A 27,540-nucleotide genomic window follows, 5' to 3' on the forward strand; every position below is an offset into this window, starting at 1 on the left:
ATAGTTAACACTATTGCCTTGTACAATTGAAAATCTATAAAAAGGGTCGATCTTATGTTAAGACTTACCAAAATAAAATTAAAATTAAAAGAAAAAAAGTATGTCATGACTTCAAAAATTTACCATCTTAAATTTTTCAAATACCTTTCAAAGCAATTTCATTCCTTAATATCACTGCAATGTTGCACTTTATTTTTTTTAAAGATCTTTATTTATTTATTCGACAGAGAGAGACACAGTGAGAGCGGGAACACAAGCAGGGGGAGAGGGAGAGGGAGAAGCAGGCTTCCCGCTGAGCAGGGAGCCCAACGCGGGGCTCGATCCCAGGACCTTGGGATCATGACCTGAGCCGAAGGCAGATGCTTAACGACTGAGCCAACCAGGCGCCCCTATCACTGCAATGTTGCTCTTTAATCATCTTTTCCCCCTAGCTTTATTGAGATATGACTGAAATATAAAATTGTGTTAGTTTCGTGAATACAATGTAATGGTTTGATATATGTCTATACTGCAAAATCATGAGCACAAAAACTCTAGTTAAATCCATCATTTCACATAGTTATAATTTTTTTCCTTGTGATGAGTACTTTTAAGATCTCTCTTAGCAACTTTCAAATTTCAAAAAATTCAAGTAGTGTTGTTAACTGCAGTCGCTTTGCTGCACATTACATCCCCAGGACTTATTTATCTTATAACTGGAAGTTTGTACCTTTTGGCCACCTTCACCCATTCCTCCCTCCCCGCTTCAACAATTTTCTCATTTCTACAGATCCCTCACTTCTGATATTCATCACTGTCTGAACGCCGGCCCCATGGTGCTGTCTTAAAAGGCTTCATACAGAATGTTCCATTCAACCATCTCATCAACACCTCGGAAATAGGAGCTATTATTAACCCATTTTAACAGATGTGGCAACTGAGGCTTTGGGATATTCATGAGCTCACCCCAGGGGACTTGAATAAGTGCGGGGGTGGGGGCGGGGAATCCTAGTTGGTGCCTTTAGTGTCCTCCACTTCCTCTCCAAGCCCCTTATAGTATTCTCAGGACTCTCAAGGTAATGTCACAGTTATGTAGCAAGACATACAAGGCCCCAAGTCTTGGTCTCTGGCACATGTTTGTCATGATCTCTCTCCTTCGTTCTTCCTCTCACACCCTGCCTTGTCATTTCTTTTTTTTTTTAAGATTTTATTTATTTATTTGAGATAGAGAAGGAGAGAGAGAGAGAGAGAGAGCACAAGAGTGGGGAGGGTCAGAGGGAGAAGCAGACTCCCCACTGAGAGGAATTTGATCTCCAGGTCCCCCCTGACCCGGGACTCAATTCTGGGACTCCAGGATCATGACCTGAGCCAAAAGCAGTTGCTCAACCAACTGAGCCACCCAGGTGCCCTGCCTTGTCATTTCTTGTCTTTCCCTTCTTCTGCAAAAATATTTTATTTTATTTTTTTAAAGATTTATTTATTTGTCCTAAAGAGAGAGTACACAAGCAGGGGGAGCCGCAGGCAGAGGGAGAAGCAGGCTCCCCGCTGAGCAAGGAGCCTGATGCGGGGCTGGATCCCAGGACCCTGGGATCATGACCTGACCTGAAAGCAGACGCTTAACTGAATGAGCCACCCAGGTGTCCCTGCAAAGATATTTTAAACCTCAGTTACCTGGCAGACTCCTATTTATCCTTTAAAATTTATGGGATTTCTCTCCTCTGTATTCTATCTTCAATGCACCATTTTCCCCCAAAGATTTATTTATTTATTTGAGAGAGAGAGAGAGAGAGAGAGAGAGAGAGAGAGAAAGCACATGCACGGGTGGGGGAGGGGCAGAGGGAAAGAGAGAATCTCAAGCAGACCCCCTGCTGAGCATGGAGCCCCACAAGGGGCTCAATCTCATGACCCTGAGATCACAACCTGAGCCGAAATCAAGAGTTGGACACTTAACTGAGCCTCCCAGGCACCCCAGTGCACCAACTTTTTAATCTGCCCACATTTGTTTGGCTCAGGGTTGTCTCTCCCACCAGACCATACATTCCTGGAAGGCAGAGACTGATTCATCTTTCTGGCCCCATAGTGTCACATAGGGCTTAATAAATGTTTGCTCAATTCCATGATCAATTTCAAGATCCAGTTCATTTGCTAACCCCCTCTGTCACTCCTCTCCTGTGATCATTTCCTTCTCTAAACCTGAAAGCACTTTTATTTTATACTTCTGGTTTACTGCTTAACACATCTGCTGTCTATTGCCACCTTTCTGTTTTATGTACACAGTCTACAATAAAACAGCCAGGAAAGTACAAACCATGCTTTGCTTGTCCGTTCTCAGACTTAGCCCTAGGCCTTGTTCACATCAGAAATTCAAGGCATGATGATGATGAAGTCAGAAGAGAAAGTGGCATGTTTTCCAAAATATAATTATGTTACACACTTAAAAACAACTGCTCTTGGGGCACCTGGATGCCTCATTCAATTGAGTGTCCGACTCTTGATTTCTGCTCAGGTCATGATCTTGGGGTTGGGAGATCGAGCCCTGCATCGGGCTCCACACTCAGTAGGGAGTCTGCTTGAGATTCTCTCTCTCCCTCTCCCCCTCACTGCCCCCTGCCACTCCCTCTCTCTCTCTCTAAAATAAGTAATAAGTATTTTTTTAAAAATCTGCTCTTAAATCCACCTATAGTAGGCAGAAGTCTAAGATGACCCTCAAGATTCCTACCCGTTGGTGTACATGGTCTTTATAATCTACCCTCTGAGTGTGGGTAGGAATGTGGATATGATAGGATTCCACTTCCATGATTTGGTTTCATCATATGGCAAAGCTGAAGGGATTTTGCAGATGTGATTAAGGTCTATAACGTCAGTTTTAAGTTAATTAAAGAGAGATAATTAAAAGAGAGATCAGCCTGGATGGTCCTGACCTAATCAGGAGAGCCCTTTAAAAGAGGCCTTCCCAGAAATGAGAAATGTGAAGCCAGAAAAACACTCCTTTGGGCCTTGAAAAGGCAAACCATTAGTTCAACAGGACATGAATTCTGCCAAAAACGTGTGGGCCTAGAAGAGGACTCAGATGAGCTTCCAGCCCTGGCTGATACCATCATTGCAGCCTTGTGAGACCCTGATCAAGGTCCCAGTGCTGACTTCCTGAATCATGGAAACAGTGTAGTAGGGTTCTCCAGAGAAATAGAACCAACAGGAGATATATTTGTATCTATTTACATCTATATTATTTATATCCCATATATATATCTGCAATAGGATATCAATATCTATCTATCCATCTATCTATGTATCTATCTGAGGAGATTTATTATAGGACTTTGCTCATGTGGTTATGGAGACTAAGAAGTCCCCCACACTGCAGTCTGTAAGCTACAGAACCAGGAAAGCTGATGGTATAATTTGGTCTAAGCTGAAGGCCTGAGAACCAAGGGGCTGCTGATGTAAGTCCAGAGTGTGAAGGTCCAACAACCAGGCCAATGTCCAAGGGCAGGAAAAAACAGCCCAGCCCAAGAAGAGAGAATGAATTCACTCTTCTTTTGCCTTTTGTTCCATTTGGGCCCTCAATGGATTGGGTGGTATTTGACCATATTTGTGAGGGTGGATCTCTACTGAATCAAATGGTAATCTCTTCCAGAAACACTCTTATAGACACAATCAGGAATAATGTTTACCAACTTTTGGGGCATTCTTTAGCCCAGTCAAGTTGACACATAAATTAACCATAACAAGTCTACCCCTTGTCAACTATATACATCTCCTTAAGTCATAATCTCCAAAGAAACATAGTAACAAGATCATAATTTCTCTTAACATGATACTACTATCCTGCCTACAGCCCAAAACCCACTAACCCCTTTCCCAGAAGAGAAGGTAAAGTCCTTGAATGATGTGTGCTCTTTACTTTGATATTCCATAGCTCAAATACCATGATGTAAAATTAACAGTACCTAGCACCATGATATAAAGACAGCATGTCTATGTTACATGATAAGAGGATAAGAGAGGAGAGGAAACAAAGATATTTTCTTAATATATATATTATATATTTTTATATGTGTTTATATATATAAACACAAGTGTATTCAATACAAAATAAGGAGGAAATACTCATAGCAATTACAGTCCTCATTTCTGTAACTGGCCATGTGGTCGCAGCTGGTATTTATAACCACCTTCTTCTACTAACCACTTTTGTATTCACTTTGCCTTCAGTTGGTACCTCAGCTGGTCATGGTTCTTTACGTGATGGGGTGACTCAAACCTTCATTTCTGAAGGGTCTGGGTCATTACTAGTCTTGCCTGGATTACATTAGACTGCTTCTGTCATGGAAGGGACAGTGTTTTGTTTTACTGGAATAGACACTCTGGATATGGATTTACCTTCCATGCATGCAATGCTTTTGCCAAAACTACCATCTGTAGAATTACAGAATGCCTGTTCCACCATCATGGTATCAACCTTAATAACAGGACATGGAAATACTAAGAGACAGCCTGAGGGTGTCCTGAATTCCAGATATGCTCTTCTTTTCCTCTGTCATGGAGTACTTCAATTTCCCCTTGGTAGTCAGGACCAATCACCCCAGTAACCCCCTTCCTTGCCTGTTGATATTGAGGCCTGAGCAGCCCAAAGTAGCTGGGTGGCAGTCTTCACTTCCAGTTCAATGGAATCTTTGTTGTGTCTCCTGGTAGAAGCATCCCTTCCTTTGGAACTAAGATTTCTAGGCCAGGAGAGTATAAAGTCACAAGAATAGGAAGCAAACATTTTGCTTGTGGATAACAGTGAGTGGTGTCACTCCCATTTCTACCCCTTGATTACTAGACCCCTGAATCCTGGCTCTGGGAGGAATAGCTCCATATGTTAGTTGCTGTTTTACAGCATATACAGCCTTTTGGAGAACCTTGCCCCAGTCCTGCAAGGTACTGCCACCAAGCTGGGGCCGTAACTGAGTTTCCAAAGCCAGCTACTTCAGGATGGTGGGGACATGGTAAGAGTGAATTCCATGAGCATGAGCCCATTGCTTCACTTCTTTTGCTGTGAAGTGAATTTCTTAAACTGTGGCAATGCTGTGCTGAATACCATGATGGAGGATAAGGCATTCTGTCGTTCTACGGATGGTATTTTTGGCAAAAACATTGCATGCATGGAAGACAAATCCATATCCAGAGTGTTTATTCCAGTAGGAACAAAACACTGTCCCTTCCATGATGGAAGCTGTCTAATGTAATCAACTTGCCATCAGGTAGCTGACTGATCACGCTGGGGAATGGTGCCATAATGGGGGCTCAGTGTTGGTCCCTGCTGCTGGCAGTTTGGGCACTCAGCAGTGGTCACAGCCAGGTCAGCCTTGATGAGTGGAAGGCCACGTTGCTGAGCCCAAGCATAACCTCCATTTCTGCCATCATGGCCTCTTTGTTTATGAGCCAGTTAGGCGATAGCAGGGGTGCCTGGGGAAAGGCTGACTGATACCCATAGAATGGGTCATCCTATCCACTTGATTATTAACATCCTCCTCTGCTAAGGTCATCCTTTGGTGAGCATTCACATAGGACACAAATATATTCACGTTTTTTATTTTTACCCAGAGATGTTCTTTTCATATACCTGTTCCCCAAATTTCTTTGTCACCAATTTTCCAATCATATTCCAAGTCTTTGATCATCGAACCAAATCATTGGCTCAGACATGGATCAGTGTATAATTGCACATCTTGCCACTTCTTCCAAGAAAAGTGAACAAGCTGGTGTACTATCTGAAGTTCTTCCCACTAGGAGGATTTCCCTTCACCACTGTTTTTGAGGGATGTCTCAGAACGGGGCTGCAGAGCTATAACTGCCCACTTCCAGGTGGTGCTTGTATATCATGCAGAACCATGTGTAAACCCAGGCCTGAGTCTTTTCTTCCTCTGTTAGTCCATCATAGATAACTCCCCATGAGGCAACGGGTGCAGGATGGAGGCAAGAAGGCCATGTAGTAGGAGTGAGGAGCATGGGCATTGGGCCACTTCCTCATGTAATTTACTTGCATCTCAGGGCCTGCCTGGGTTTGATCACGTATATACCACTTTCATTTGATGCTGGAGTGTTGCTGTGCATGCCCAATTTTATGACTTGGTGGGTCAAGTAACACTCAGTTCGTGACGGGCAGCTGAGGTCACACATAATTTGGTGGCCCATAGTCAAGGCTTCAGTCTCTTCTAGGGCCCAGAAGCAGGCCAAGAGCTATTTCTTGAAAGGACAGTAGCTATCTGTAGAGGATGGCAGGGCCTTATTCCAAAATCCTAAAGACGTGCAATGCAATAAACCTATAGGGGCCTGGGGCGCCTGGATGGCTCAGTTGTTAAGCGTCTGCCTTCGGCTTGGGTCATGATCCCAGGGTCCTGGGATCGAGCCCCACGTCGGGCTCCCTGCTCAGCGGGAATCCTGCTTCTCCCCCTCGCACTCCCCCTGCTTGTGTTCCCTCTCTCGCTGTGTCTCTCTCTCTGTCAAATAAATAAAATCTTAAAACAAAAACCAAAACCTCTAGGGGCCTGTGAAAGGCTCCAGGCAGCATTCCTATCTGCTACTGCCACTTCAAGCACCACTGGACCTGGTGGTCATACGGCCCAAGTGTCAGAGCAGCTTGCACAGCAACGTGGACTGTTGCAGAACCTTCTCTTGTTCTGGGCCCCAGGAAAAACTCGCAGCACTTTGGGTCACTTGGTAAATGGGCCAGAGTAACACACCCAAATGAGGGGTATGTTGCCTCCAAAATCCAAAGAGGTTGGAGAGTTGATATCCTCCTAAGATAGGACAGTGCAGGTGTATTGCTGGTCTTGCTAGCTGAAGCCTGGCTCTGGTGGGCTTTATGGACAGGTATGGAGAAAAAGTCATTTGCCTGATCAAAAACTGCATGCCAGGCACTAGGGGATGTTAATTTGCACAATGATGAAGCCACAGCTGGTACAGAAGCTTCACTTGGAGTTACCACCTGGTTTAGCTTGTGATAATCTGATGTTATTTCCTAAGACCCACCCATCTTCTGCATAGGAGGGCACAATGGGTCCCTCCAGGAATGCCAAATGCTTTTGATATGCTATTTTCCCAGGTTTGTACAGTTATAATGGTTTCCACTTGGCCTTTCCCATCATAATAGACCTCACTGCACAGGTTGGAGAACAAACATGGGGATTCTGTTGGCTGCAAGTTGTGTCTACTCCAATTATGCATTCTGGAACTGGGGAAATAACCACAAGATGGGCTTGGGGGACCAACTGGGCCCACAAATGAGATGGACTGGAGTTAAAACTCCATTGATCACCTGGCTCCCTTGAGCCCCTACTCTGACCATGACATTTTGGATCTCCTGGAGTCAATGCCTATTCACAGCCAGTGTCCAGTAGTCCCTGATAAGTCTGACCATTTCCTTCTCCCCACTGCAGTTATCCTGGTAAATGGCAGTAGGTCCTTTTGGGGAAGGCCAGGAGAAAGATTAAGAGTATAAATTTTGGTAGAATACTGGGGTCCTTCCTCAAAGGGACCCATTTCTCCTGTTCATTCCTGGGGGTTCTGATCTGTGAACTGGCTCAAGTCTGGGAATTGATTGAGGGGCTGTGACTCTCTATTTTATGATTTCAATTAGACTTTTGTTCCTTTGACCTAGAACTTTTCTGCTTATATAGATCAAGTAAGAATTTGGTAGGCTTCTTATTGATTTCATTTCTAGGAGCACCATCATTAACCAGCTAGTGCCATAGGTCTGTGCCAGTCAGACTATATTCTGCTTGCTTTGATCTGCTGTCCTTTGTGGTAACTACACCCACCTTCCCTTTGATGTTGTAAAGCCAGAAAAGCACTCCTTGGGCCTTGAAAAGGCAAGTAACCTTGAGTTCAATAGGAAATAAATCCTGCCAAAAACCTGTGAGGCTGGAGGAGGACTCAGATGAGCTCCCAGCCCTAGCTGATACCATGAGTGCAACTTTGTGAGACCCTGATTAAGGCTGTAGCTATGTTATACTGGACTCCCGAAGCATGGAAACTGAAATGATAAATGTTTTAACCTAAGTTTTTTTTTTAAGATTTATTTTTAAAATTTTATTGTTATGTTAATCACCATACATTACATCATTAGTTTTTGATGTAGTGTTCCATGATTCATTGTTTGTGCATAACACCCAGTGCTCCACGCAGAATGTGCCCTCTTTAATACCCATCACCAGGCTAACCCATCCCCCACCCTCCTCCCCTTTAGAACCCTCAGTTTGTTTTTCAGAGTCAATCGTCTCTCATGGTTCGTCTCCCCCTCTGACTTACTCCCCTTCATTCTTCCCCTCCTGCTATCTTCTTCTTTTTCTTTTTACTTAACATATGTTGCATTATTTGTTTCAGAAGTACAGATCTGTGATTCAACAGTCTTGCACAATTCACAGCGCTCACCATAGCACATACCCTCCCCAATGTCTATCACCCAGCCACCCCATCCCTCCCACCCCCCACCACTCCAGCAACACTCAGTTTGTTTCCTGAGATTAAGAATTCCTCATATCAGTGAGGTCATATGATACATGTCTTTCTCTGATTGACTTATTTCACTCAGCATAACACCCTCCAGTTCCATCCACGTCGTTGCAAGATTTATTTATTTATTTTAGAGAGGAGAGAGAGAGAGACAGCGTATGTGAGTGGGGGGAGGGGCAAAGGGAGAGGAGGAAAATCTCAAGCAGATTCCCTGCTGAGCGTGGGTTCGATCCCATGACCCTGAGATCATGACCTGAGCAGAAATCAAGAGTCAGATGCTTAACCGAATGAGCCACTCAGGCAGCCCTTAACTTACTAAGTTTCTGGTAATTTGTTACACAGCTTGGAAAATGAACTATGAAAATATGGATAGATGTAATGAGAAGAAAAAGCAGGAATGATTCACATCCCAAATGCAATAATTGCAGCAACCTGCTACCCAGAAATCCGTGAGTGCTTTAAAAATACCAATCCCGTGCTACTGAAATGACAAAAGTTAATATATGTGAGACTTTTAAAACACTTGTGTGCCAGTTTGAATGAAAAACATATATATATACAATTTTTGGGTAAAGTATCTATTTTGTTTCTTGTAAGATAAAAATGTAAACTATATGTGAATCAAGAATTTTACTAAAGTCAGTCAGGCTGAGAGTCAACTATAAAGGTGTGGGCAGACCATTAGTGATACACTAGAACTGAAATAATATTGTATCACTGAGGCCTTCTTGAGGAATCTACTGGAGAGCAAGTTCTAGACAACAAAATGACTAAGGCACTGACATAAGGACTGGTGGTGAGCATTAAATACATAGTTTTTTCTAGAAATTAATACTAATTGAAGGTTAACAGGGAGAGTATGCTACCTACTGTCAATATGCTCTGGTATTGTAGGTATAGCACAACTATTTAAAAAAGTGGGGGGAGCCCCTGAAGGAGGTGGAGCTTAATTCCCTACCTGCTGAATGTGAGCCATATTTTGTGATTATAGAAAGGAGGGAGGGAGGGATAACTTTACAGTGGACAGCAGGACAAACCTGCTATGTCTGTGTATCTATCTCCTAAAGAGTCCTAGCAACAATTACAAACCCAAAAAGCAATGACCATGCCCCACTGACTAGATTGTGCTATTAAAATACTACTTCCCAGTAAATAAAACCAGGGATTCTTGGAGAAATGACCAAAGAGCAGGAAACATATAAGATGTGTCTAGAATATTCTTGCCATACTGGATAGCAAAATCATATCAAAAAGAATCAAGAGCCACAGGACGCCTGGGTGGCTCAGTCATTAGGCGTTTGCCTTTGGCTCAGGTCATGATCCCAGGGTCCTGGGATTGAGTCCCACATCGGGCTCCTTGCTCAGTGAGGAGCCTGCTTCTCCCTCTCCCTCTGCTGCTCCCCCTGCTTGTGCTCTCTCTCTCTGACCAATAAATTAAAAAAAAAAAATCTTTAAAAAAAAAAATCAAGAGCCAGCCTAAGGATGCTCCTGCAAAAAGATACAATCAACCAATAAGTAACTCCTAATGAAAGAACACAATACCATAAGTAGTCTTCCAAAATAAAAAAAAGTCAAATATGAGCTGACCAAGACTCTGAATCCAGAGGACAGAGAATCATGCTTGAACTATAATATTAAGTACAATCAGCAAAAAATCAGACTGCAGGAAACTTCAAGTTAAAGGATTGGGTGTCTTTACAAATAAGTTGTAAGAAAAAAACAAGGGCCACCTACAGACTAAAGATTTTTTAAAAAGATTATTTATTTATTTATTTATTTGAGAGAGAGAGAGAGAGCGAGAGAGAGCATGAGAGGGGGGAGGGTCAGAGGGAGAAGCTGACTCCATGCTGAGCAGGGAGCCCAATGCAGGACTCCATCCCGGGACTCGAGGATCATGACCTGAGCTGAAGGCAGTCACTCAACCAACTGAGCTACCCAGGTGCCCTAGACTAAAGATTTAAAAGGTGTATCAAAGACAATAAGAAAACAGGCAAGATAAACTGTAATGTTAAGAGAAATACACTTGGTTCCTAAAACTATAGAGAAATTTTTATAAAATGTGATTACTATAAATGTCAGGATAGAGACTTCCATTAATGGCAGAGTAGATTTACTAAGATAAATCACATTCTGGGCCATAAAATACATCTTAACAAATTTAATACTAAAGAAATTAGTAACAGAAAGATAGCTGGAAAATCCCCAAATACTTGGAGATTAAACCACACACTTTTAAATAGCATATGGGTCAGAGAAGAAGTCTTAAGAGAAGGTAAACATTTTGAACTAAGTGAAAATGAAATACAAAGTTCCAAATTTGTGGAATTCAGTGAAAGCAGTGTTTAGAAGGGAATTCATGGCCCTAAACACATATAGTAGAAAAGAAAAGATCTAAGAATAAAATAAGGTAAGCTTCCACTTTAGGAAACCAGAGAAAGAATAGCAATTTCATCCTAGAGCAAGGAGTAGAAATAATTAAAATCACAGCGGAAATAAATGAAATTGACAACAGGAAATGAATGGAGAAAACCAATAAAACCAAAAGTTGATTCTTTTTTTTTTTTAACAGTGCAGGTTTTTTTTTTTTTTTAAGATTTTATTTATTTATTTGAGAGAGAGAGAGAGAGAGACAGCACAGCCTGGGGGAAGGGCAGAGGGAAAGGGAGAAGCGGACTCCCCACTGAGCAGGGAGCCTGATGCAAAGTTAGATCCCAGAACCCCAAGATCATGACCTGAGCTGAACACAAATGCTTAACCAACTGAGCCGCGAAGGTGCTCCCAAAAGTTGGTTATTTTTTAAAGATTTATTTATTTATTTCAGAGAGAGAAAGAGAGGGAGAGAAAACATGGGGGAAGGAAGGGGTAGAGGGAAAGGGAGAGAGAATTTCAAGCAGACTCCCTGCTGAGTGCAGAGCCTGACAATGCGCAGCTCAATCTCACAACCCTAAGATCATGACCTGATCAAACCAAGAGTCAGATGCTTAACCAACTGAGCCACCCAGGCACCCCAAAAGTTAGTTCTTTAAAAATATCAATCAAGGGGCACCTGGGTGGCTGTCGTTAAGCATCTGCCTTCAGCTCAGGTCATGATCCCAGGGTCCTGGGATTGAGCCCCGCATCGGGCTCCCTGCTCCTCAGGAAGCCTGCTTCTCCCTCTCCTACTCCCCCTGCTTGTGTTCCCTCTCTCGCTGTGTCTCTCTCTGTCAAATAAATAAATAAAATCTTAAAAAGAAAAAATCAGTCAGGGGCACCTGGGTGGCTCAGTTGGTTAAGCGACTGCCTTCAGCTCAGGTCATGATCCTGGGATGGAGTCCCGCATCGGGGTCCCGGCTCAGTGGGGAGCCTGCTTCTCCCTCTGACCCTCTCCCCTCTCATTCTGTTTCTCACTCTCTCTCTCAAGTAAATAAATAAATAAATGATATCTTTAAAAAATAAAAATATCAGTCAGATTGGTAAAACTATAGGCTAACAAAGGAAAAAATAGAAGTCACAAATTAACTATTATCAGAAATTAAAGAGGGGACATTAAATTATCAACACTACAGAACTAAAAAAGAATCCTAAGGGAATACTAGAAACAACTTTAAGCCAAAAAATTAGATAACTTAGATGAAATGGATGAATTCTTAGAAAGACACAAACCATCAACTCAAGAAGAAACAGATCTGAATAGATCTATAGTTATTAAACAGATTGAGATAGCAATAAAAAAAGTTCCCACAAAGAAAATCCCAGGATCAGATGACTTCACTGATGAATTCTGAGGCATTACCCTGATACCAAAATGGAGAAAAATACCACACACACACACACACACACACACACACACACACACACACACACACAGAGCAGTATCTTTCATGGCTATATACAAAAACAAACAAATAAGCAAAAAAACCTAAAAACAAAAATTAGCAAATGAAATCCATTTATAAATAAAAAGGAGTATACATGATCATCAATGGGATATATCCAAAGGAATGCAAGGCTGATTTAACATCTGAAAATCAATTAACATAATATATCCCATTAATAAGATAAAGAACAAAATCCACATGGTCATCTCAATAGATGAAGAAAAAGCATTTGACAAAATGCAATATCCTTACATGATAAAAACACTCACCAAAAGAGAAGGGAACTTACTGGATTCATAAAGGATATCTATGAAAAACCCACATCTAACACCACACTTAATGGTGAAATACTAAAGGTCTTTCCCCTAAGTTCAGGAAAAAGACAAGGATGTCCTCAATACTTTCATTCAATATTTATTAAAAGTTATAGCTAGGATAATTAGACAAGAAAATGAAATAAAATATGTCCAGACTGGAGAAGAAAAAGCAAAACTCTCTCTTTGTAGATGACATGGTCTTATATATAGAAAATCCTAAGGAATCCAATAAAAAACCATTAGAATTCATAAACAAGTTTTGCAAGCTTACAGGACACAAGATGAATATACAAAAATCCACTGTAGTGACATCAGGGAAGATGGCTAAGTAGGAAGATTGGCAGAAATTGCCTGAAAAATTAGACACTGGTAACTCTGGAGTATGTGAAACATTTGCAGCATCCAGCAGAGAGTTTGATGAGAAGGCTGGTAAATTTTCTCAATTGTAACTTTGGTGAGAAAGGGGATACCATTTCCCATCCTCCAGCCCTGGAGAAGGCAGCTATAGGGTCAGCAGCCCATGATCCTGGTGTGGCTTGTTGGATGCAGAGTGGGCAAGAACAAGTTTGTTCTCCAAAAGTCAGGGTTGTGCATTCTGATTCTGTTTTTGATCAGTGTGTGGCAGGCATGGAAGTTGGTGGTTGTTTCAACTCCCATGAGCTGAAGTGCCTCCCAGCCATGAAAGAATTTAAAGACAGGATGTATTTTTCTCTCTCTCTCAGGAGCCACATTTAAGGAAATCTTTGTCAGGTCACTGGATGACTATAGAGACAACAGAAGGGAAACATCAATGAACACATACAACAAAAAATACACACTTTGCAATACCATATGGAAAAGCCACAAAGGATCGTTTCAGTCATCAACAAGAAAACCCAGCAATCCCTGATAAATGGGAGAATTAGATTTCCAGAATTACCACAACAATGCTCAGAATGTCCACTTCTCAACAGAAAATTACAACACATACAAAGAAATGGAAAAGTATGTTCCATCCACAGAAAATAGAGTTTGACAGAAATGATCCCTGGAGAAGCCCAGAAATTAGAATTATTAGTCAAAGATGTTACATCAACAGTCTTAAATGTGTTTGATGAGCTCAAGGAAACCATGGACAAAGAACTAAAGGAAATCAGTAAGATGATGTCTGAACAAAATGAGAGTATCAGTGAAGAAAGAAATTATAATGAGCAACCAAAAACAAAAATTCTGGAGCTGAACATTACGATAACTGAAACGAAAAACTCACTAGTGGGATTCAACAGTAGATTTGAGCAAGTAGAATAAAGGATCACTGAACTTGAAGATTAGACATTAATTATCCAGAAGAACAGAAAGAAAAACAAAATGAAGAAAGTGAATAGTCTAAGGAGCTGAGGGACACCACCAAACATATCAACATATCCATTATAGGAATCCCAAGAGAAGAGAAAGAGAAAGGGGCAGAAAAAATATTTGAAAATATAATGCTTCCAAACTTCCCATGTCTGATGAAAGACACAGCCTAGAAACTCAACAAACTCCAAATAAGATAAACTTACAGGGATCCACACTGAGATACATGACAGTCAAGTTGCTAAAACTCAAAAGACAAAAGGAGACTCTTGAAAGCAGCTAGAGAAGTAACTCCTCATGTACAAGGGATCCTCAACAATGTTAACAAGCAGATTTCACATTAGAAGCCATGAAGGCCAGAAGGCAGTGGGGTGACATTCTTAAAGTGCTAACATAAAACATGTCACCCCAAAATTCTATATCTAGCAAAACTTCAAGAATGATGGAGAAATTAAGACACTTCCAGATAAACAAATGCTGAGGGAGTTCATTACTAGTGTAGCAGCCCTATAAGAAATGCTAAAATGAATTCTTCAGGCTGAGATTATAGGACACTAGAAAGCAACTGAAAAACATCAGAACATATTGAAGAACACTAGTAAAGGTAATTTCATAGGTAAATATAAAAGCCATTTATTATTGTACTTTTGGTTTGGTTTATGTCTCCCTTTTTCCTGTATGATTTAAAAGGAAAATGCATGAAACAGATTTCTAACTGTTTGATAATGGTATACAATGTATAAAGATGTAATCTGTGACAGTAATAGCATAAAGAGGGAGGGATGGAGATGTACAGGAGCAGAATGTTTATATACTAATGGAACTACATTGATATTACCCAAAGCATATTTTCACAAATTTAGGCTGTTAATTTACTCCTAAGAAAATAACCTAATATATACAGAAACTGAAAGAAGGTGTGAATCAAATGGTACACTACAAAAAATCAACTACGTACACAAAAGGGCAGTAACCAAGGAACTAAAGGAACACAAACCATAGAACACACACAAATAAAATAGCTAACTAATAGAAGTAAATCCTTCCTTAACAGTAATCACATTAAACATAAGTGGATTAAACTCTCCTATTAAAAGATAGTGCTTGGCAGATTGGATTAAAAGAGAGAATCCATCTGTATGCTATCTATAAGACACTTTAGATAGAAAGAAACACAGGTTGAAAGTAAAAGGATAGACAAAGATATTCCATAAAAATAGCCAGCAAGAAAGCTGGGGGCGGGGGTTGCTATATTATAGTCAGACAAAAATAGACTGTAAATGAAAAAGGATGAGAAGAGACAAAGGAGGAACATTTCATATTGATAAAGCTTTCAATACAGCAATAAGACATAACAATTATAAATATATCCATACCTAAGGAGCTCCAAAATATATGAAGCAAAAATAGACAGAATTGAAGGGGAAAATAGTTCAACAATAACAGTTGGAGACTTCAATACCCACTCTCAACAATAGATAGAAACAACCAGACAGATGAATAAGAAAGTAGAGAATGTGAACATCATAAACTGATTAGATCTAACAGACAGAGAACATTTAGCAACAGAATACACATTCTTCTCCAGTACATATGGAACATTCTCCAGAATAGTCCATATGTTAGATCACAAAACAAGTCTCAATAAATTTAAGTAGATTCAAACCACAAACAGTATCTTTTTCTTTTCTTTTCTTTTTAAAAAGATTTATTCATTTTAGAGAGAGAGCACACAAGAGAGTGAGCACGAGTGGGAGGGGGATAGAGGCAGAGGGAGAGGGAGAATCTCAAGCAGACTCCCTGCTGAGTACAGACCTGAGATTATGACCTGAGCTGAAATCAAGAGTTGGATACTTAACTGATTGAGCCACCCAGGTACCTCCACGGTATCTTTTTCAATCACAATAGAATGAAACCAGAAATGAAAACAGAAAGAAAACCAAACATTTTACAAATAGATGGGAATTAAAGAAACACTCTTAACCAACCAAAAGAAGAAATAACAAGGGAAATTCAAAAGTACTTTGAGACAAATGAAAACATAACATAGCAGAACTTAAGGAATGCAGAAAAAGCAGTGCTCAGTGGGAAATTTATAGCTGTAAATGTATATGTGGAAAAAAGGAATATCTCAAACGAGTAACTTTCATTGTACATCTTAAGGAGCTAGAAAAAGAAAAGCAAACGAAACCCAAAGCTAGCAGAAAGAAGTAACAGAACAGAGATAAATAAAATAGAAAATAGCAACTCAATGAAATTAAAAGCTGGTTCTTTGAGAAGATCAACAAAATTGACAAACCTTTATCTAGATTGACTCAGAATAGATTCAAATTACTAAAATCAGAAATGAATGCAGGGACATTACTATCAATTTTACAGAAATAAAAAGATATTCTACCAAAAGTAATGCAAGAAGAAATGGAGATATGCAAGGGTTGCCATGAGTGAGAGGGTAGTGTTGAGGCTTGCTGGGGGAGAAGGCACCCTACACAATTCTATGGCTAGGTATAGACACTCCTATCCTTTTAAGGTAAAAACTTCAGTGGGAACCTTTGTCTGTAAAGATGGAAACAGTGTGGCCCTCTGAACAGACACTAAAAATAGCTCTCATCTCAAAGAACTCAGCACTTGTGTAACAGTATGAGAACTTAGATGCTGGGGAACAGCATTTGGTGAATGAATCCTTCCAGCCAGAGAGAGTTCTCTCTTTGGACTCATCACCTTGCATTTGTAATCAGATTGGATCACCTCCCATCATGACCCCCCTGACAACAGTTTTTCAATGAATCTTATGGTAAGACACCTTCCCCAAAGAAATGCAGTATCTATGTACAGTCCATTGGTATATACTGGATCTTCAGGGAACACTACCATTACTAGTGAAGAATATATTAAATGGCTCAAGGGTTACTATGGAGCATTTTTCTATGGCTTCACAGTAAAACTCCTAGAACCACCTCCCATTTCTGCAACTAGGTGTTCCTTTAGAGTCAATGATAATGCACAAAATCCACAAATATATGCAAGGCACATCCTGAAGGTTTAAACAAAAAGAAACCTGAAGATGTGTTCTGTTGCGGGGATAATGACAATTGATCTTTTTCTTTGGACAGACCTCTTTGATAGATGGTGTGGAAATATTCAGCTTTGCCAGGTTTGACAGTGATTTTTTTATAGCTCATGATATGCAGAACAAATAGGCTCCAGAAAACATCTTCCAGTGACCATCCAATTTCTCATAACTATTCTATCCCTAAAATGACTAGTATTTTGCTGCTTCAATCTTGTAAGAATTTAGCCAATGAGAATGAACACATATTAAGACTGAAACACTGCCAGGAGCTTATAAGGCTAATGTGAGGCTCCAACTACTTAGAAAAAGCAAATACTGCCTTCTAAATCTTTGCCCCATCAATTTACCCAAGTTGCAGTGTGCTGGTTTCAACATATTGTAGAAAGATGCAAAGTGCTGGTGAGGTGGATTGATGGTGAATCTACTCACATACCTGGATTCACTCCAAAACATAGTCATGAGGATAAATGTGAATTTGCCAAAACTTGTGGAAACCTTTAAGGGATGGAAAGAGTAGGTAATAAAATGCCTTGCAGTCCTCCAGAACTAAGGACCTTCAAGTAGGAGTAATTAACCAAATATTTGCACATAAATAGAAACTCCTAATAGACTTACGCTATAGACTTGATGTTTCTGTCCTCTCAAAATTCATATGTTAAAATCCTAGCCCTTAATGTGATTATAATAGGAGGTGGGACCTTTGGGAGGTGATTAGGTCATTAGGGTGAACCTCCTGAACAAGATTAGTGTCCTTACAAGATGAGACACCAGAGAGCTTGTGTCCTCTCTCTCTCTCTGTTCTCCCCCATGTGAGGATACAACAAGAAGACTGTCATCTGCAAACAAGAAAGAGTGGTCTCACCAGACATCAGATATGCTAGCCCCTTGATTGTACTCCTCAGCCTCCAGAACTGTGAGAAATAAATGTTTATTCCGTAGTATTCTGGTACAGCAGGGTGAACTAAGATACCTGTAAGTGGTGAGATTGAATTGGTGATGAAAAATCTCACAACAAAGAAAATCCTAGAACCAGGTGGCTTCACTGGTGAATTCTGCTGAATGTTGACATAAGAATCATTATCACTTATTTGCAAACTAAACAAACTAAAGAGGAGGGAATACTTCCAAACTTACTCTATGAGGCCAGCATTACCCTGATACCAAAACTCTACAAAGGCACTACAAGAAACTACAGACAAAAATTCTCTATGAATATAGATGCAAATACTCAAGAAAATACTAGCAAATCAAATTCAGCAGCACACAAAAAGGCCATCCCATGATCAAGTGGGATTTGTTCCTAAAATGCAAGGATGGTGTGACATATTAAAAAATAATCAATGCAGTAAATTACATTAATGAATGGAATAAAAGCAACAATCTTCTTGATGCAGAAAAAGCATTTGATAAAATATAGAAAAACACTCAATAATCCTGGAATAGTAGGGAAATTCTTCAACATGACAAAAACCCTGTATGAAAATCCAGCAGTTAACATCATACTCACTGACGAAAGACTGAAAGCTTTCCCTCAAAGGTCAGGAATAAAGCAAGTGCCAGGTTTCACCACTTTTATTCAACATAGTTCTGGAGGTTCAAAACCAAAGCAATAAAGTAAGAGAAATAGAAGGCATCCAAATTGGAAAGGAAGAAGTAAAGTTATCTCTGTACATAGATGACATGGCTTTACATGTAGAAAAACTTCATGATTCCACAAAAAACTGTTGGAGCTAATAAATGAATTCAGCAAACCTGCAGCATACAAAATCAACACACAGAAATCACTTGTATTTCTGTGCCCTGGCAATGAGCAAGTCAAATGCAAATTTAGAAAACAACTCCAGGGGCGCCTGGGTGGCTCAGTCGTTAAGCGTCTGCCTTCAGCTCAGGTCATGATCCTAGGGTCCTGGGATCGAGTCCCACATCAGGCTCCCTGCTCGGCAGGAGACCTGCTTCTCCCTCTCCCACTCCCCCTGCTTGTGTTCCTGCTCTCGCTGTGTCTCTCTCTGTCAAATAAATAAATAAAATCTTTAAAAAAAAAAAAAAAAAGGAAAGAAAACAACTCCAGGGTGCTTGGGTGGCTCAGTCAGTTGAGTGTCTGACTCTTGATTTGGGCGCAGGTTATGATCTCAGGGTCATAGGCTCTGTGCTCAGCAGGGAGTTTCTTTGAGAGTCTCTCCTCCAGACGCTGCCCCCTCCTCCACTCGCATGAGCATGCACTCTCTCTCTCTAAAATAAATTAATAAATCTTAAAAAAAAGCAAAATTCCATTTACAATAGCATCAAAAGAATAAAATACCTAGCAATGTAAAATGGTATAGTTGCTATGGAAAATAGTTTGGTGGTTCTCAGAAAGCTAAACACAGAATTATCATATGATTCAGAAAGCCCACTCCTACTATATATCCAAAATGAAGTAAGGTACTTGAACAGATACTGGTATGCCAATGTTCATTAAAACATTATTTGCAATCCAAAAGGTGGAAACAATCCAAGTATCCATCAGCAGGTAAATGGATAAAATGTGATAGATACATATAACAGAATATTACTCAGACATAAAAAGAAATGAAGTTTTGATGCATGCTACCACCTCACTGAACCCTGAAAAGCTTATGCTAAGTGAAATAATCCACACACAAAGGACAAATATTGTATGAATCCATTTACATGAGGTACCTAAAATAGGCAAATCCTTAGAGAGAAACAGTTTAGAGACCACCAGGGGTTGGGGCAGGGGGAATGAGGAGTTATTGCTTAATGGTTACAAAGGGGTAATGAAAACATTTTGGAAAGAGATGGTGGTGTTTATATACTGTTAATGTAATTAATGCCACTAAATTGTATATTCAAAATGGTTAAAGTGGCAACTTTTTTTTTTTTTAAAGATATTTTCTCGAGGGCTGCCTGCCTGGCTTGGTCGGCAGAGCATGTGACCCTTTTCTTTTTTTTTTTTAAGATTTTATTTATTTTTTGACAGAGAGACACAGCGAGAGAGGGAACACAAGCAGGGGGAGTGGGAGAGGGAGAAGCAGGCTTCCCGCTGAGCAGAGAGCCGGATGCGGGGCTCGATCCCAGAACCCTGAGATCATGACCTGAGCCGGAGGCAGACGCTTAACGACTGAGCCACCCAGGCGCCCCTAAAGTGGCAACTTTTATGTTTATATATTTACTGTAACTAAGAGATAATGTAACATATAAAAAAACCACTGGGGGCGCCTGGGTGGCTCAGATGGGTGGCTCAGCGTCTGCCTTCGGCTCAGGTCATGATCCCAGGGTTCTGGGATCGAGTCCCGCATCGGCTCCCTGCTAGGCGGGGAGCCTGCTTCTCCCTCTGCCTCTGCCTCTGCCTCTCTCTCTGACTCTCATGAATAAATAAATAAAATATTAAAAAAAAAACAACAACCACTGAATTGTATACTTTAAATGGGTCAAACTTATGGTATGTGAATTATATTTCAGTCAAGTTGTTTCCAAATAAATAAAAACTACATTTAGGGTGCCTGGGTGGCTCAGTCAGCTAAGCGTTTACCTTCAGCTCAGGTCATGATCCTGGGGTCCTGGGATCCAGCCCCACATCGGGATCCCTGCTCATTGGGGAGTCGGCTTCTCCCTTTGCCCCTCCCCACTGCTCATGCTCTTTCTCAAATAAATAAAATCTTTAAAAACATTTTTTTTAAGTTGTATCTGAGTTTAACAAATGAAAAACTTTGAATACTATAGAACACTGTTGAAAAAAATTAAATTAGAACCAAATAAATGGAGGGGCGCCTGGGTGGCTCAGTCGTTAAGCGTCTGCTTTCGGCTCAGGTCATGATCCCAGGGTCCTGGGATCGAGCCCCGCATCGGGCTCCCTGCTCTGCGGGAAGCCTGCTTCTCCTTCTCCCACTCCCCCTGCTTGTGTTCCCTCTCTTGCTATGTCTCTGTCAAATAAATAAATAAAATCTTAAAAAAAAAGAACTAAATAAATGGAAAGACGTCCATGTTCACAGATCAGAAAATTTATTTTTTTTCAGAAAATTTAATATTAAGGTGGCAAAATTTCTCAAAATTATATAGATTCAACATAATACCTATCAAAATCCCAGATGACTTATTTGCAGAAACTGACAGGCATCTTAACATTGACCTGGAAATTCAAAGGACCCAGACAGCCAGAACAATCTTGAAAAAGAGTAACAAAAGAGAACTCACATTTTCCAAATTCAAAACTTACTAAAAAGTTTAGGTGAGACAAGACAGTGTGGCCTAAGTTTAGACATATAGATCAATGGAATAGAATTGAGAATTCAGAGGCTTCTGGCTGGCTCAGTCAGTACAGCATGCAACTCTTGGTCTTGGGGTTATAAGTTCAAGCCCCACGTTGGGTGTAAAGATAAGTTAAAAATAAAAATTTTTTAAAAATTTTATTTATTTGACAGAGAGAGGGAACACAAGCAGGGGGAGTGGGAGAGGGAGAAGAAGGCTTCCGGCAGAGCAGGGAGCCCGATGTGGGGCTCGATCCCAGGACCCTGGGATCATGACCTGAGCCGATGGCAGACGCTCAATGACTGAGCCACCCAGTTACCCCCAAAATAAAAAAAAAATTAGAGTTCAGAAGTAATTCTTCACATATTAGTTATATATCAGATATATATATATATATCTTTGACAAATTTCCAGGACAATTCCATAGTGAAATAATAGTCTTTTTAACACTTTTTAACACATCACAGCATATAAGGTTAATAGTATATAAATTTTGCCTGCTTTCCTATACACTACCAGTGAACAATTAGAATTTGAAATTAAAAACACAGTACCACTTATTTTATTTATTTTTAAAAGATTTTATTTATTTGTCAGAGAGAGAACACACAAGCAGGGGGAGGGGCAGATAGAGGGAGAAGCAGGCTCCCTGCTGATCGGGAGCCTGATGCGGGACTCGATCCCAGGACCCTGAGATCATGACCTGAGCCGAAGGCAGACGCTTAACGACTGAGCCACCCAGGCGTCCCACACAGTACCATTTACAATAGCATACACACAAAATGAAATACTTAGGTATAAATCTAATGAAATATGTACAAGATGTATATGAGGAAAATTACAAAACTCTTTTGAAAAAATAAAACACCTAAATAAATGGAGGTATCCATATTTATGGACTCGAACACTCAACATTATTAAGTCAATTCTTTCCCAATTTACTACAGATTCTATGTAATCCTAATCCAAATTCTAGCAGGGTTTTTCATAGCTATTAACAGATTCTAAAATTTATATGAAGAGTATAACTAACACAACAGTGAAGAACAAAGTTGGAGAACCCATACTGCTCAGCTTCAAGACTTCCTGTAAAGCTAGTGATTGAAACTGAGGGATAGTGGTGAAAGAATAAACAAGTATATCAACAGAACAGGAGAGAGAGCCCAGACATAATGCCACACAAATAGAGTTAACTCATCTTTGACAAATGAAGCAAAGGTAACTTAATAGAGGTAGTCTTTTCAACAAATGGTGCTGGAATAATTGGAAATACACACACACATACACACACACACACACACACGTACACAGACCTTACCACTGTCACAAAAATTATCTAAAAACCAATCACAGACCTAAATGTAAAACACAAAAAACTTCTATAACAAAACAGAAGAAAATTTAGATGATGTTGGGTTTGGCGATGAGTCTTTAGATATAATCCAAAAGCACAATCCACACAAAAAAAGATATTGATGTTGTACTTTATTAAAATTGAAAACTTCTGCTCTTCAAAAGGCACTATTAAGTAAATGGAAAGATATGCTGCAGACAGCAAGAAAGCATTTGCAAAATGCCTATCTTTCTGAAAAAGGACTGGTATTCTAAATATACCAAGAACTCTTAAAACTCAATCAGAAGGGTGCCTGGGTGGCTCAGTCTGTTAAGCAGATCTGGTTTCAGCTCGGGTTGTGATCCCAGGGTCCTGGGATCGAGTCCGCATTGGGCCCCCTGCTTCTCCCTCTCCCTCTGCCCCTCCCCATGCTCGTGCTCTCTCTTAAATAAAATCTTAAAAAAGGCCAAAAACCTCAATCAGAAAACAACCTAATTAACATATGAGCAAAGATCTGAATAGACACCTTACCAAAAATGATGTAAAGATGTCATATGAGCATATGAAAAGTGCTCAGCGTCATGTCATTAGGGAACTGCAAATAAAAGCGAGATACCACTACCTACCTATTAGAATGGCTAAAATCCAGAATGTGAACTAAACTTTGGAGAGCATGTGGAGCAACAAGAACTGTCGTTCATTGTTGGTGGGAATGTAAAATGGTACAGCCACTTTGGAAGAGTTTGGAAGTTTTTTTGGTAGTGTTTTTTTTTTTTAAGATTTTATTTATTTATTTGAGGGAGAGAATGAGAGATAGCACGAGAGGGAAGAGGGTCAGAGGGAGAAGCAGACTCCTTGCTGAGCAGGGAGTCCGATGCGGGACTCGATCCCGGGACTCCAGGACCATGACCTGAGCTGAAGGCAGTCGCTTAACCAACTGAGCCACCCAGGCGCCCGGTAGTGTTTTATTTTTAAAAGATTTTATTTATTTGACAGAGAGAGAAGACAGAGGGGAGCCTAAGCAGAGGGAGAGGGAGAAATACTGCTGAGCAGGGAGCCTGATGCAGGACTGGATCCCAGGACCCTGGGACCATGACCTGAGCCAAAGGCAGTCGCTTAACCGACTGAGCCACCCAGGGGCCCCAGTTTGGAAGTTTCTTACAAAACTAAACATAATTTTACCTTATGTGCCAGCAATCACATTCCTTGGTTTTTATACAACAGATTCGAAAATTTATTTCCACATAAAATCTGCATGCAAATGTTTATAGCAGCTTTATTCACAATGGTCAAAAACCAGAAGCAAGCAAGATGTCAATAGGGAAATGAATAAACTTGCACATTCACACAGACTACCACTCAACTACTCCTTTTACTAAAGGGAACAATTTATGATACATACAACAAATGGATGAATCTCAAATTAAGTCACAAATAAGTATGTACTCTATGATTCCATTTATATGAAGTTCAAGAACAGACAAAACTAATCTGTGATTAATGGACAGATCAGTGTTTACCTTGGTAGGGGGCGGAGGGGTGTTGACTACAAAGGAGCACTCTTTCTAGGGTTATGGTAATGTTACATATATCTTTATTTGGATGTCAGCTAAAGGTGTATGTATTTGTCAAAAAGCATAAAGCTATTAAGATTTGGGTATTTTGCTCTACATAATTGTATCACAATAAAACTGGTTATTTGAAAGAGAAAGTCAAGATAGTGGCTATTTGGGGGAAGGTAAGAGTTGTGATTGGGATGGAGCAGTTGTGGGGCTTCTGAGGTGATTGTTTAACAAAGTTCTATTTTTTACCCTGGGTGGTAATTTCAAAGTTGTTCTTTTAAAAATTGATGAAGCTATACATTTTTTCCATGTAGTTTTCTATATTTGTGCTGTAATTTACAATAAAAAAGTACAAAAAAATACATCCTTTCAAAGGTGTCCATTTTTTCAGATTGGTTGAACTGTATAATCTTTAACTTTTAAACTCTAAAATTGTAATTCTATATTATTACTGTGATAAAATCACTGAAAATGAAAATACTATAAGGTATTTCCCTATTTAATGAAGTTTTGAAATATCCAGGTTTAAAAAAAAATATGATTTTCTAGACAAAGCAGATGGGTTAATGTTTCTTTGATTTTCCACTGTAGAGAAAAGAAGCCAAATCCAAGTCTTACCTCAAATATATTTCCAACTCTTTCTAATCTTTAAGTTTATGAGTGATACTTTCTGGACCAAAAGTCAGTTGGTCTCTGGACTATCTCCTGTTTATAAATCACTGGAAAGCACAATATAATATCAGCAATTAAAAAGTTATGTACAAATACATGTCCATATAAAGAACATAAACATACAAAAGAGTTATATCTGTAATAACCCAAACCTGCTAACAGCCTGAATGTCTTTCTACAGGTGAACGGATAAACAACTTGTGGAACATCCATGCGGTGGAGAGCTTGGCACTCAGCAACAAAAAGCAATGAACTCTAGAAACGGATAAATCTTAGGATAAATTTCCATTATGCTGAGTAAAAGAAAGCACATTCCCTATCTCAAAGAATACATTGTATGACTTCACTCATATACAATTCCAAAAAATGCAAACTAATCTAGCGACAGAAAGCAGACCAATGTTTGTCTGAAGATGGGGGACAGGTAGGGACGAGAAGGAAGAAATCAGAGGCACCAGGAGAAACTTGGTTCTGATGGCAATGTTCACGACCTTGACCATGGTGATGGTGAAACGGGCATGCATGTACGTCAAATCTTATCAAATTGTATACTTCGAGATATTTATTGTAGGTTAGTCCTCAATAAAGCTGTTTTTAAACAACATAGTATACAGACAAGACTCTCCCAACTTCTGACTGTATAAGGCAAGGAAATACTGAAAACGCCATTGTTCCAACCTGCACTGACAAGCTTCCTTTGATGAGTTGTCTAAGTTTTGTTCAAATTGTGGTGACAATACTTTTGGAGAGAACAGGTCTGTAATGTAGGATCCCAAGTACCTGAATCATAGCTAGCACACCACATGAGATCACTGGGGCAGTATGTGCACAGGAGAAACTGAGGCAAAGGAATGTTCTTCTAGCACAGTCTAGCAAACTATACTGGTGTCTAGCAAATAGCCAATACTACCTTTTAAAGTTGGTTCCATGAAGCATTGGCAATTATTCTGAGGACTTCTTAGCCTAGGCTACACAGGCCTATGTGGCCTAACCAGCCCACTTTGCCTCTTCTCCAGTGCTATACCAGATGACAGCTTACCATTTCAACTGCAGGAAGCCTGTTGTAGGTGAGCCAGAGCGTTGGTCCCAAAGCCCTGGTCAGAACTGGCACAGACTCCGTCTTAAATCTATTCAGGTCAGGGCAAAGGGGAGAGCTCCAGGCCCATGCTGGCAACCTAGGTCCTCAGGAAAGAGAATTTCCAGCTAGAAGGGACAGAGATGCCTGCTTGTATTCAAAGGAAGCAAGCCTAGCTACCATACCATTCAGGCGGCTCAGAGGAAGCAAGAGCAATCTTCTGAAGAAAATACACCCTCCGTGCCAGTTCCACCCCCACTGCTAATTGTTCTGTGATTTGACAAATTTATACCTGCAATGGGACAAAATATAGTCTTGTATTTAAGATAACCAAGGGCCAACAGACTTTACCATGGTGACATCTTCAAAATACCAGAATAGGTGGAACCCATTTATGTGGAATAACAAAACTCTAGCAGAGTAGACTCTCAACATTGTGTAAGAAATTACAGGACACACACTCACGTGGTGATCAGCACGGCACTGATTTACTTTATAAAAAGATGCAAACTGCTCATGTACAAAAACCTCTTTGAGTCCTTTATTAACATTTGGAGATGTGCGGTACATACAATTAACAGCATCACACCAGCTACAGAAGTACAAATAACCAAGAACGTACTTCAGAACAAGGATCTCAGAGCAACTTCAGATGTTGCCTGCTCTGAACCTCCACAAAAACCCAACTCTGACACACGTGGGACAGACACTTTAACAATTTCACTTTGAAATGGTTCTTTAAAAAAAGGACAAGAATTAATAGTTCAAACCCTTTAGAGTGTGAGATGTGGCAAGTCTCTTGGTGCCATGGCACTGCTGTAAAAGGCCGGCTCAGGCATCTGAAGGTCAGACAGAGTAAGACCCGGCTGGGATGAGGGGAAGAGGTTTGATTTTCAGTGTAGAGCAATAACAGATGGTCCAAGTGGATACTTTCAGTCCAGGCTCAGTATGGGTCCTGCAGGAGTCCACCAGATAAATACAGTTTATAAACCAGAAGGCTGAAAACTGCCAGCCATTCATTTGTGTCACTGATTCTAACTGGCAGACACTGATGCATCAGGAGTCATTTATGACACAGCGAGTTTAAGAGGGATACGCCTGAAAGAGAGAATGGAGTTCACTGCATCAGAATAGCTCTGATCCGTTTGTGCCACTGGGTACCATGGGTCCCTCTGCTTTCTTGTGTGAATTAAGGAACACTTCCTTTATTTCAATGTTCCACTTTGAAAATAACCAAAACCCTCCCCCCACCCCACTATCATTCTTCATAAATTCTGTTTCCAAAGTCCTGATTCTTCTGGGTCTAGACTTTTTCCTTTCGCTTCAATTTTGACACCTTCTTGACAGTCCCGTTCTTGTTTAGAAGCTTCAGGACACGATCTTTATGATCTAAAACCTTAAGCATGGAGTCTCTGGCCTCACTGATCTGGTCCATCACAAGTTTACACCGCTGCATGTTTCCCTGCAACAGAAGACATCATCACCAATCAGTAATCGGGAGACTACCAGGCTTTCAAATAACTTTTCACCTATGGACTGAGGTCATTTTGAGGCTTCCACGTAGAAAAAATGTTTTAGTCTTTCTTGGTA

The 27,540-nt window shown here is 40.3% G+C and overlaps 1 protein-coding gene, 1 long non-coding RNA gene and 1 pseudogene across 16 annotated transcripts in view; 2 read left to right on the forward strand and 1 right to left on the reverse strand.

Annotated features, from left to right (window-relative positions):
* LOC112811416 (archaemetzincin-2 pseudogene) overlaps window positions 1-17,610 on the forward strand; it is a 29,216-nt pseudogene extending 11,606 nt beyond the window's left edge.
* The window catches only part of LOC112812989 (uncharacterized), an 88,923-nt gene that overhangs the window by 28,415 nt on the left and 32,968 nt on the right, over window positions 1-27,540 (forward strand). The gene's annotated exons all lie outside the window — the stretch shown is intronic.
* SAP130 (Sin3A associated protein 130) overlaps window positions 26,470-27,540 on the reverse strand; it is an 84,779-nt gene continuing 83,708 nt past the window's right edge. For 12 of the 13 annotated variants that reach the window (XM_073885620.1, XM_073885630.1, XM_073885616.1 and 9 more), the window contains one exon: window positions 26,470-27,412. In XM_073885620.1, coding sequence (XP_073741721.1) covers window positions 27,254-27,412 — 159 coding nt within the window. In that variant the 3' untranslated portion in view covers window positions 26,470-27,253. The remainder of the gene's footprint in view (window positions 27,413-27,540) is intronic. The other variant, XR_012376091.1, reaches the window with a different exon arrangement.

The sequence above is a fragment of the Callorhinus ursinus genome, unplaced genomic scaffold, assembly GCF_003265705.2.
Source record: "Callorhinus ursinus isolate GAN/ISIS: 27379988/994484 unplaced genomic scaffold, GSC_fseal_2.0 scaffold2, whole genome shotgun sequence".
Lineage (NCBI taxonomy): Eukaryota > Metazoa > Chordata > Mammalia > Carnivora > Otariidae > Callorhinus > Callorhinus ursinus.